Source organism: Triticum aestivum, chromosome 5B, assembly GCF_018294505.1.
Source record: "Triticum aestivum cultivar Chinese Spring chromosome 5B, IWGSC CS RefSeq v2.1, whole genome shotgun sequence".
NCBI classification, from domain to species: domain Eukaryota; kingdom Viridiplantae; phylum Streptophyta; class Magnoliopsida; order Poales; family Poaceae; genus Triticum; species Triticum aestivum.
Genome location: NC_057807.1, coordinates 497,017,107 through 497,029,204, shown reverse-complemented (window position 1 = coordinate 497,029,204; position 12,098 = coordinate 497,017,107). Strand labels below are relative to the sequence as shown.

Below are 12,098 nucleotides of genomic sequence, written 5' to 3'. Positions count from 1 at the left end.
GTAGATGCGCTGCGTGCAGATGCCACTGCGTGCAGGGATGCACTTCTCATGTATATATATAACATCAACTAGTCCATTCTCCATTGTTGATCTTATAATCCTTTCGATTCTAGGGCTAATATGTTCAATAGACCTTCCCAATACGTTTCTTATCTTCTCAAGAATCTAAGAAAACAGACCTGGCCAAAATTGGTCTTGAAATGGAGAAGTTATGGAAATATTTCTATCTTGGATTTGTTAGTACGAACACCAGTATGTCTGCACGGTCGTATTAGTGGTCGGCCCAGCCTCAAGTCTGACAATGTTTAGTAAATCGACTGCCATTTCTTTATCATGATTTCGATTGAAGTGATTTTGGGCTCGTTGAATGGTCAAGCCACAAAATCTAAATCTCGAATCTTTTTTTTTGAGGGAAGGTCATCATGGCTAGCTTTATTAACTTAGGAAGGACTTACATCATCCACAAGGTTTGAGACAAGACAGCACGGGGGCTTATCTGTCCACTGCCTACAAATTTTATTACAATAACTGTATTTGCTAGCACATGCGCCGCTTGGTTGGAACTACGATAAAAATGCTTGAAATTGACCTTCCCGATCATCGTTGAGATATCCACACATTCAGCAAATATTGCAGCAGCTTCATCCCACCATCTTATCTGACCAACACAAGATTCAATTACTATCAACGAATCAGACTCCGCCTCCACCCGCGGGAAACCAAGCGAATTTGCAAAATTCAGACCATCCCGCATTGCGAAAGCCTCGGTCATCACTACACTTGATGTATTGGGAATAAACGTACACCGAGCAGCAAGGAAAACACCATTCGCATCCCTGATCACTGCTGCGGTAGCTCCTTCTGCCAAGTAAAACGCTGCATCAACATTTAATTTTACAAACCTGGGTTCTGGTTTCGTCCATGTAGCTTGAACTGGAGCGTTATTCTTTGCATTCGCTTGCTGAAAATTGTTAGCTATCACAAGGATTGATATTGGCCACTTAAAAGGGGGTGGGGGGGACCCATTATGAGTCCACCAAAGGTACCATCCTCCGACCATGATCAATTGCTTCACATCCAGATTGGGTTTGAGTGGGACTTGTCTTGGTGGGGCTGACAGAATGTACTCCAAAATGATCGACCCCGACCGATCAACCTTTTTCACTTCATTGATGTAATCCATTATTCCTACTCGTGACCACAGTTCTGTAGCGTGAGTACATTCGAAAAGAAGGTGCTTCACATCTTCCGCCGCTCGATGGCAAATCGGGCAAGCTCCATCTGACCCAACATGCCTATTAGTCATTATAGACTTTAGAGGTAAAATTCCATGGAGTGCTCGCCAACAAAAAATCTGAACTTTACGTGGGATTTGGAGTTTCCACAAAGTGCTCCATACAGCTGGAGTACTGGACCTCCCCGACTATGCTAACCCGCTTGCATGTGCCTGGAAAGTTCGGAACCATTGGGTGTGGTAAGCCGAACGGACTGAAAAGATACCTCTGCGGTCAGGATGCCATGCTATGAAATCATCAAAAGCATTGTAGTTGAGCGGTATTTCCAAGATCCTGCGAACATCAACAAGGTTAAAAATAGAATTAATCAGCTCTTCGTCCCAATTGCCACTTGTAGGATCGATAAGATCATTCACAGTGGCTAGAACAGTGTGTCCACGCAGGGTAATGACCTTCCTGTCTGCACTGCTAGGAATCCACGAATCCCTCCATATGTTCACTTTCTCTCCTGTCCCGATTCGCCAGATATATCCCAGTTTAAAAGTCTCTAAGCCCTTCATGATGCTTTGCCAGGTAAAAGAAGCCCCGTTCTTAAGAGTGGCCTGCAGTAAGCTCCCATTCGGAAAGTACTTTGCCTTTAATACTCTTGCACATAACGACTCTGGATCATCTATTAATCTCCAACATTGCTTAGATAACATTGCCAGATTAAAGGAGTATAGATCTCGAAATCCCATCCCCCCTTCACTCTTCGGATAGCAGAGTTTCCATCAAGTATACCAATGCATTCTCCTGTGTTCTTCATCATCCCCCCACCAAAACTGAGATATTAAGTCTGTTATCTCCTTGCAAATTCCCTTAGGTAGGCAAAAGACTGACATGGCAAACACCGGAATAGCTTGTGCAACAGACTTAAGAAGGATCTCTTTCCCTCCCATGGATAGCTGTTTTTCCATCCAGCCCTTAAGCCGTTCTTTAATCCTTTCGACAAAGTGCTTGAAGCAATCACTTTTGTCAGCTCCAACCATTGCAGGTAATCTAAGATATTTATCAGATAGGGCTTCAGTATCAATGTGCAATAGTTGACATATTTCAGCCCTAGAGATAACCGGGGTATTAGGGCTAAAGAAAATACTTGACTTCCGAAAATGCTCCATTTACAAAATGCTCCAACGGCCTTCTATCGAGTGTTCATAACTTCCGAAAACCGTAAAGGATAAGGGAATATGCGTCGCTGGGCCTCCACGGGCAGATCCGGTCGGTGGAGCCCAATTTACCGCTGCTCAAGAAGGAAGCTGCCTTCCTCTAGAAAAAACAAATGCTGCAAGCTGTCTTTGCTTAACACGCTGCAATAGGCCACGCGTCGATCTCAGATGAGTCACAAGACAAAAGGCGCTTAAATCGACTAGAATAAGGGACACGTACTACCAGCTGCTGTCCAAAGCGAGTTCAAGCTCCAACACGACACAAACCTATAAATACGTCCCCACACACTCCACAGATGTTAGTAACACCGATCACCGAACACTCTCACTCAAGCTCAAGCATCCCACGGCTAAGCTCACACTCATCACTAAGCTCAAGCACCAAGCTCGACTGCTCAAGAAGGACGCCACCAGTCCGTCACCAAGCACTCCGGCGTTAGCCATGGACATGGGCATGGATCTTTCCAGCTCCTCCCCGTCCTCGTCTGTGTCATCCACGCCCGAGCACGCATCGGGGCGGGCGTCGCCGGCCAAGCGCCCCACGGGGCGCACCAAGTTCCGGGAGACGCGGCACCCGGTGTACCGCGGCGTGCGGCGCAGGGGCAACGCGGGACGGTGGGTCTGCGAGGTGCGCGTCCCCGGCAAGCGTGGCGCTCGGCTCTGGCTCGGGACGTACCTGACGGCCGAGGCCGCCGCCCGCGCGAACGACGCCGCCATGCTCGCACTCGGCGGCCGCTCAGCAAGGTGCCTCAACTTCGCGGACTCGGCGTGGCTGCTCGCCGTGCCGTCCGCGCTCTCCAACCTCGCCGACGTCCGTCGCGCGGCCCTCCAGGCCGTCGCGGATTTCCAGCGACGGGAGGCTGCCAATGGCCTGATAGCCAGGACCGTCGCCAAGGAGGCCCCATCTAGCGCTCCTGCACAATCGTCGTCTGAGTCCGACAGTGCCGACTCGTCGGAGACGTCGGAAGCTTCCGCCGATGGAGAGTTCGAGGTGCTGGCTACAATGGACATCGATATGTTCAGTAGGCTTGACTTGTTCCCGGAAATGGACCTGGGCTCGTACTACGTGAGCCTCGCGGAGGCGCTGCTCATGGACCCGCCGTCGACGGCGGCCATCATGGACGCGTACTGGGACAACGGCGACGGCGGAGCAGATGTCGCGCTCTGGAGCTACTAGCTAGCTAGTGTCGATAAATGATTCCCCATCTGATTCTGCTCTGTTTCGACTCTGTAGATTTTTCCCTTTGCAAAGTTTTCCTTTTTTGGGGAGATGACTCTGTAGCTTTGAAGCTGTTTCCAATCCAGCACCCGATTATGAAACAATTTTATGCGACTGATTTCTTCCCTTCCTGAAACGTAGTACATGCAGTTTCATTCATCCTGTAAAGAGGAACTCGAAAGTGACAAAATCAAAACTGATAGTCTGCACCTTCAAAGAAAAAGAAAAATAATGATACTCGATTGGTTGAGACCGCTTGCGAAGGGTTCCAGAAAAAGGAAATATACCTTCACATGCCATGACTTCAACAGAGACAGCGATGTCGAGATCGACGAGGTGGCCAAACTGCAACGAGCAATCCAGAAGATGTGGTCTGACTCTGATGCCTTCCGTTCCGTCTACAAGATGTGGTGCAGAGAGTTCTGAATCTTCTTGTCAAAGATCTTTGTTAGCTGAGGAAGCAGTCATTTTGAACGGGCGGGATTGCGATGAAGAGGCTGCCGCACACTCTGACGCGCCGAGTGCTCCAGTCGGGCTCCACACCTCCTTCCTGAATCTTGGGTCGAAGAGAGCAAGATATGATGCTTCCCTTCAGCTAGATATTTAGACGTGTAATGCTACTTGGTGAGTAGTGCTGACTAGTACGAGTGCATAGTAATTTTTATGGATGTCGATAACTGTCACACTTGTGGCATAATAGACACCCGACCACACGACCATGTATGGCATGCACAACAGGCAGCCCACACGTTTCTGTGCGGGCGAACAATAAACTGCCCACACGTGTGACAGGAGGAGCACCCTATCACACGATCCTGTGTCAACATACACGTTCGGTGTGGGATCGATCCTAGACCAAACGATTTTTGTTGGCCCAACATGACGCTAAACCAGCCAGCCCAACAACGAAAAAACACGTGCAACCCAGTTACCTATTGCATCACTAAAACAAGCCAAAAAGCATAATCAAAACCGTGTGCATATAAAAATTAAAATGATACAGTTGCCCTGTAGTACATACGTGCCAACAAAAACAATTTGACATGTATTGGAAAAAAAATGCCATGGCGACAAGTTTGATAGAGTTGCCGTATACAGATGGTTTCTATTAAAAATTCTCATTGATCTGATTATGAAAATTATATGGTCTAAAAGTACCGGAATTGCCATGGTCTAAGTATTAAACAATGGCAAAGCAAAACTGCAGATTGAATATACCTATAGTAAAAAATAGGTTGAAAATTTGCCACGACATCTCTACTGCTATATGATGGCAAATTGTATGAATTTGCCATGGAAAAAATTGTTGTTTCCCAAGCTAAAGACATGGCAAGTTTGCAGCAGGGGTGCATATCAACTTGTCATCACATAAAAATTCAAACAATGCCATGTTTTCAAAAAAACAAAACAAAAATCATGGTTGTCATCATGGAGGACGACCTCCTGGTCTACATCTTAGTCGGCGTCTAGGCCGGGGGAGGAGCTACATTGCCACGGTCAAATGAAAAGTAACTTTTGCCATGTTGCAAAAGAAAAAGAACATTGCCATGATCCATAAACTACATTTGCCGTGCTTGAACTTAGTTTTCCATGGTGCAAATAAAATTGCGTTGGTATTAAACGAGAAACATGAGTAAATCTACTGTTGCCATAGTCCCATTAAATTTTCCATGGTTCCGTTAAAGAAGAAAATTTGCCATGTTGCAAAAAAGGAAAGAAAATTTTCCATGGTCCTTAAAATTGGAAATTGGCATGCTCCAAAAATTGCATTTGCCATGGTACACACACTAGATTTGCCATGGTCCTGTTCGAAAACAAATTTTGCAAGGTTGTAAAAGAAGGAAGAAAATTTGCCATGCTCCATAAACTACCGTTGCCATGAAAGATGCAGTGAGATTGCCATGGTCCCATTGAAAAAAGAAATTTGCCATGTTGCAAAAAAGAAATAAAATTTGCCATGGTCCATATAATAAAAACACATCCATGCCCCGGAAACTACATTTACCATGATACATACACTAAGTTTGCCATGGTCCCATTCAAAAAAAAATTGCCATGTTAAAAACAAGGACAAAAATTTGCCATGCTCCATGAACTACCATTGCCATGAAAGAAAATTTGCCATGGTCCCATCCAAAAACGGAAATTTTGTATGATGCATAGAATTAAAAATGCCATTATCCATAAACTATAATTCCCATGATGCATGCACTAAATTTGCCAAGGTCATGCTCGAAAGAAAAATGCCATGTTGCAAAAAAAAAGAGAAGACGTTTGCCATGGTTCATATAGTAAAATTGCCATGTTCCATAAACTACATTTGCCATTATCTATTAAACTAAAACGCCGTGGTCTAAACAAAATCGATTTTTGGCCATGTTGCAAACAAAAGAAATTGCCATGCTCCATAAACTACATTTGCCATGGTCCAAAAATATGAAGCAATTTTTTCATGTTAAAAAGAAAAGAGAAAATTGCCATGGCAAAAGCATGTTCAAATTTTCCATGGTATTTACCAAACTTGCTATATTTTATGCGATTATAAAATTGGCATGTATGCGAAAACAACACAAAAAAGGATCAAATTTGCCATGCAAAAATGCAGATTCAAAATTTGTCATGGAAAAAATAGCATATTTCAAATTTGCCATGGGAAAATGCATATTCAAATTTGCCATGAAAAAAATGAATATTTCAAATTTGCCATGTAAAAAATGCATATTTTAAATTTGCTATGGCAAATGTACGATCAAATTTGCCATGGAAAATGCATGTTCAGATTTTCCATGGTATTTTACCAATATTTGCCATCTTTTAGTGTCATTAAATTGTTGTGTAGGTGAAACAACACAAAAATTGATCAAGTTTGCCATGGCAAAAAATGCATAATCAAAATTTGTAGTGGATTTTTTTTTCAAATTTACCATGTTTTCATAGAACAATTTGCCACAAATATGAAATGATAAGAAAAATGATGAAAAATTGCTATGGTATTTTGCCGTGGGATTTTTTATCAAAGCCATGGCAACTACTCGTAACAAATTATGCCCATGGCATGGCAATTTCGCTACGTAACTTCGTGATCCCCCTGGCTTCCTCTCACATGATGAAGTTGCTACAGAAAAAGCAAAGGTAGGAGGAAGCCAGGGGAATCTCTACTGACCAATGCACATTGTTCCATTCCCCCTATCATCTCCGGAAGTTAACTACTACCACGCATCAGTCAGCAACAACGCTACAGAACATGGACCAAAAATAGCAGTTAGCAGCAACGGTTAGCAAATGTAGAGCGCCAATTTTCGGGGGGCAGTGCGACACTGATGGAGCAAAGCAGCTAGTGGCTAGCCCTCCGGATGTATCTAGCAGGGGATGGACTCACCATGGAGGGCAGTGGCGCCAGTGGGAGGAGTGGGAGGAGGTTGCCTTGGCGTTGTGACGAGCAGCACTAAGAGCGCGGCGGTAGCAGCGACAGCTCGGGCTCACGGCAGGAGGCGATAGTCGTCGGGGGTACCGACCACTACAGGGGTGGAGTCGAGCCCAAATCACTCGTGTAGTAGAAGCATCGTCGGACCGCGCATCCCCATGCGCGGCGGCCTCCTTGTCCTCATGGGAATCGAACCCGCCGCCAAAACTGCTCGCGGCACCATCCTTCTGCTCTGCGCACACACACCGCTGGCGCCACGCACGGAGACGAAGGGAGAGCGCCACTGCCGCGCATGGAGATGAAGGGGAGCCTCGCTGGTCATCGTGAGCACCCGCCACCTAGTTCTGTCGAGAGGGACCGTGGCGGCGGAGGAAGAAGAGCAGGCCCTTCCGATGATGGAGTAGTGCAACCGCCACGGGACCCGCACGGCAACCACCAACGCATGTCGCGGGACCTGTCAAACTCCTCTATGCAAGGCCGCCGTGGAAGTAGCAGAGTCCCTTGTCACGTGAGCGCATTCCTCCATGCGAGGCCGCCGCGGGGTAACAGAGCTCCCATGCCGCGTGGCCGCACTCCTCCTTGTGAGGCCACCGTGGGAGGCCGCAGCCGTCGAAGAGGGGGCCTCCGTCGATGTGGGGTGGGGGAAGCGGAGCTCCTTGGCGCGTGGCCGCCGTTGATGCAGGGGAAGGGCTCCACCATCGCCACTCTTGCGAGTGGAGAGGTGTGGGACCCTGAGGCGAGAGGATAAGGTGTGCTAGTCCAAGCGAAAACCTGACGTGGCTCGGCAGATGCATGAAGATTCATGCGTGCAAAATCATCTAACTCGTTATCGTTAGGGCCGAATTCTCAACTGCCACACGCGTTCGGGCGAGGATCATTTCGCCCACACAACACTGTTTGCTTACGTGGCCTTTGACCCAGATCACAACTGCTGTAAAATCGTGCAAATCAATCCAACGACAACTACTGCATGTGGGCGTGCTGATAAGTGCCACATATGTGGGTGTTATCATTTGGGATTTATATATCTTGTCGAAGGACAATCCGTCACCAGATTATTGAGGTCTGAAGATTTTCTTTTACCAACATCACTCTGAGGCCTTTTTCATCTTTAATAATTTTGGAAAATGTCATCTGGCTGACGTTCCCTTGGAACGTTTTTCCAGCGAACGCATCCAGGTCCGTTAGATCAAGCATGCCAATCTTGATGCTCGCTCGCGGTGCTCCCCTTCATCACGGGGTCGGAGGAAGAGAAGCAGGTGGACTGGCTAGTTCCAACAGATGACAGCCATGGCGGCTGCTCGCGGCGCCAACGCGCTTCCCACCCCACGTCTGACCTCCTCCACCTCCCTGGTGCTCCCAAGTGACGGCACCTCCAACTCACCGTAGTGTGGCGGCCATGGAGGAGCAGCAAGAACCACTTTCCTTCTCGGAATCCATCATGGGTACTCTTCTAAGGTAACTGCAGAGCACTCACCAGGTATACTTAGCTTCCATTCTGCATATCCCGTTCCCTTTGTTGGTTTGATCTACACTTAGAAAACTGGACATATAATTGTAGCTGGGATGAGCTAACATAAACAAATTGTGTGGTTTTTGTGTAGAAGTGTGAGCACCACTTGTCCTCTATTTGTAGGAACATGTCTAGCGTCAGGCCCTTCAAGCATGAAATTTCAGAATCCACATGCACAAATTTGCTCTAGGTGCTCCCCGTGTGTAATTGGAACATGCATCTTCACATGAGAATAGGATTATGAATACATTCAGCCTCTGGTCTTAAGGCACATGCTACTAATGCAACTTAAAGTTTCCTTTTAGTCATTGTTCAAAAATTAAGTTGTGTTGTCGTGGCATATTCTATATCCTAATCCTTCTGTCACAAAATAAGAGTCTGTTTGGGACTGCTTTGCTCCTTCAAATTCAGCTCCGCTCTGGAAAATACAAGCCAAACGGGGTAACTCCATGATATGCTGCTCCGCAAAAAAAGTAGAATCTGGAGTACAACTCCCAGATTTTTATGAAGCTCCTGAGGGGGTGCTCCAAAAAACTCTAGAAGCTGGAGTTGAGGGAAAATTACCCACCACTGCCACCAGTAAGTGGATACCCCTTCGTTTCCTTCCCCCTCAACCAATCAAATAGATCTTTCCACCAATTTCCCACTCTTGAAGTTGGAGCTGCATGCAAGCCAAACATGCTCTTCCGTAGTGCTACAACTTCTGTATGAAACTGCTCCAAAGTGGATTTGGTGAAGCGAAGCTGATTTTGATGAAGCAGAGCAATCCCAAACAAGCCCTAAGTGTCTCAAACTTAGGCCCCGTTCGGAACCTCTCCTGCTCCCAGCTTCTAGGCTCAACACATGGAGCCGTCCCGAACGCGGCAGCTCCAAGAAGCTGGCTTCACCGAGCAAACGACCCTGCCAGTGCAAAAACGAGAAGCTAGTCGAACCCAGCTCCTAGCTTCCAGCTCAAAACAAGAAGTTGGAGTTTGTTGAAATTACATGGGAATGCCACCGCTAAGTTGCATACCAGTTCGATCGATTTCCTCCCGATCTCCTGTACGAGCCAGCGAGTAGACGTGGACGCTTCCACGCCTTTCACTCCGAACTGGGCCGGCAGCCCATGTCACCATCTTCGTTCCCAAACAGCCCATGTCCTTGTAGCCCAGCGCCAGCCCATGCAGCGGAGGGAGAAGCTGGCCACAACCTCTCGAACGCACGCAACACCTCACGGGAAGCTGGAAGCTGGCGCTGGAAGCTGGAGACGTGGATTTCCTGAATCTGGAGGACTTCCGAACGGGGCATTAGTATAACTTTTGACCTCCACAAACTTATTTATCTCAACATGCAAGCACGTCACATCGTTATATAATTATGGATGGGATAAGGCCCACGTCAACACCCGAAGGTCTGTGCGAGCAGTCGACCACATAGGGCCCCCAGATCTCAGGGCCCCAATTTTGGGCGTACGTTATATTTCGTATAAGGTTGTTTTTGCACAATTTTGGGCATTCCAGCCTAGGTTGATCACCTGAGCTCCCGGCCGACCGATCGTAGCCCCAAGTCTCTTCCCAACTCCCTCACGGTCAGCCCTCTGCCCCCGATGTGTTATGTTGTTGCTTCATTTCTAGTCTTCCAAGTCCCACGACTCAATTGAATCTGCTTAGCATCGTCCTAACCGTGAGGAGGAGCAGGAGGACATGGTCAGGCGAGAGAATTTACCCTATGAACTCAAGGAGAACCCAATGTCTGCAAGGGCCAACTTCGGCAAGGAAAGAACAAGGCACCCACGGTAGAGTGTCCGGGCTTAGCCAGATGGATTTGGAGATTTAATTTACGCGCCATTGACCAGTTCATGTTCATCATGTGCGTCCAAGACAAAGCAGATTTATTTTAGGCTATTTTTCTTCTTAAGAATCTAATGGCTAATAAGTATATTGTACATGTGCATCCGTTCTTAAATTAATTAATAAATTCCATATGTTTATTGCTCCACAGATGAATTCTCAAGGGAAGATAGTTGGTGTATTAGATACATTTCTTAATATTGTATGAAATAGATTTCTTAATATTGTATGAAATACTGCAAATTTAATGTTAATATAACTTAAATGGGTGTATATTTTAGTTATAAGAATGTTTCAGAATTTAGGGCATCATTTGCACTTCACCGGGGACACAAAATCCTGGCGACAGCCCCGCCACTACCACATGCAACCATGCATGCTAAAATATTTTTCATTCTATTAATCTATTTATATTCATTGAACATTTTACTAGTATACATAATTGAATATAATAATTCATATATATTTTTAATTTTTATATTCACGTGTTATTAATCTAAGTGTTTATATTCCACACAATTAAATCTCATTGAAATATATTGCAACCGATTCCCGCAACAATGTGCGGGGTGTCATTTAGTTTATATTGTTGCCATGCTAACCAGAAACATGTTGCTATGGTGACTAAAGAATCATTGCCATGGCAACTTAAATTATGTTGTCATGGCATTTCCAGTTTTTTTTGTTGTCTTGCTACCATAAATTTTCTAAAAAAAGCTGCAATGATTTAGCCATGACATTTTTTGTTTATTTGCCATGTGATTAGGTCAAAATGTGCAGAATTTGCTATCTAAAGATTACTAATGTTTCAAGAATTGCTCAATTTTTTTGTTAATAAAAAACTAAAAACTTGCCATGTAACCTTTACATTTTTGCCGCCCATGTAATTTTTTTGCCATGTTTTCTACAACAAATATTTGGAAGTTTTCCTTGTCCAAGAATATACAAAATTTCCATGTGATAGTTTAAAAATATTCATAGATTTGCCATGTGGACATTACGAAGATTTTATACAATTTTTCCATGCTTTGGGAAACAAGATGTTTATGAATCTGCCATGTGACCAGATACAAGTTTGGCGTGTTATGAACAAATTTCCTTAAACTTTGCCATATGACTAGTAAAAAAATTGCAAGGCACCCATGTACAAAATCTTGAATTTTCCGTATTTAAATGATGAAATCCAGAATTTGGCCATCTTTCTTTTTAAAGAATACAAATCCCTAAATTTGGCATGTTCTCACTACAAATTCATAAAGTTGCCATGTTTTTTAGAGAACAAAATTCCTAAGTTTGCCATTAGCTATCCTGGCAATTGTATTATTTAGACCATGGCAATTTTATTCATTGGACCACGACAGATTTTTGTAGGTAGCCTGCCAATTTAAATTTTTAGGCCATGGCAATTATTAGAATTAGGCATGTCATTTTAAAATATTAACCATGGTAGTTTTTTTATAGGTAGCATGGAAATATTATTTTTAGAGCATTTAAATTATATTATTTAGATCATGGAAATTTTCTTGTCTTGCAGCTTTTTTGTTGGACCGTGACAAATATATTAGACTTACCATGACAATTGTTTATAGGGAGCATGATAATTGTATTACTTAGAGCATGCCAATTCTTTTAATTAGACCTTGGTATTTTTATTGTAGGTAGCATCAAAATTT

The 12,098-nt window shown here is 44.8% G+C and overlaps 1 protein-coding gene across 1 annotated transcript; it reads left to right on the top strand.

Moving 5' to 3' along the window:
- The first annotated feature begins 2,762 nt into the window (after positions 1 to 2,762).
- Positions 2,763 to 3,896, top strand: LOC123116613 (dehydration-responsive element-binding protein 1H-like). The gene has a single exon (XM_044537552.1). It carries the CDS (start codon positions 2,883 to 2,885, stop codon positions 3,615 to 3,617), a length of 735 nt encoding a protein of 244 aa, XP_044393487.1. The 5' UTR covers positions 2,763 to 2,882; the 3' UTR covers positions 3,618 to 3,896.
- The last annotated feature ends 8,202 nt before the right edge of the window (positions 3,897 to 12,098 follow it).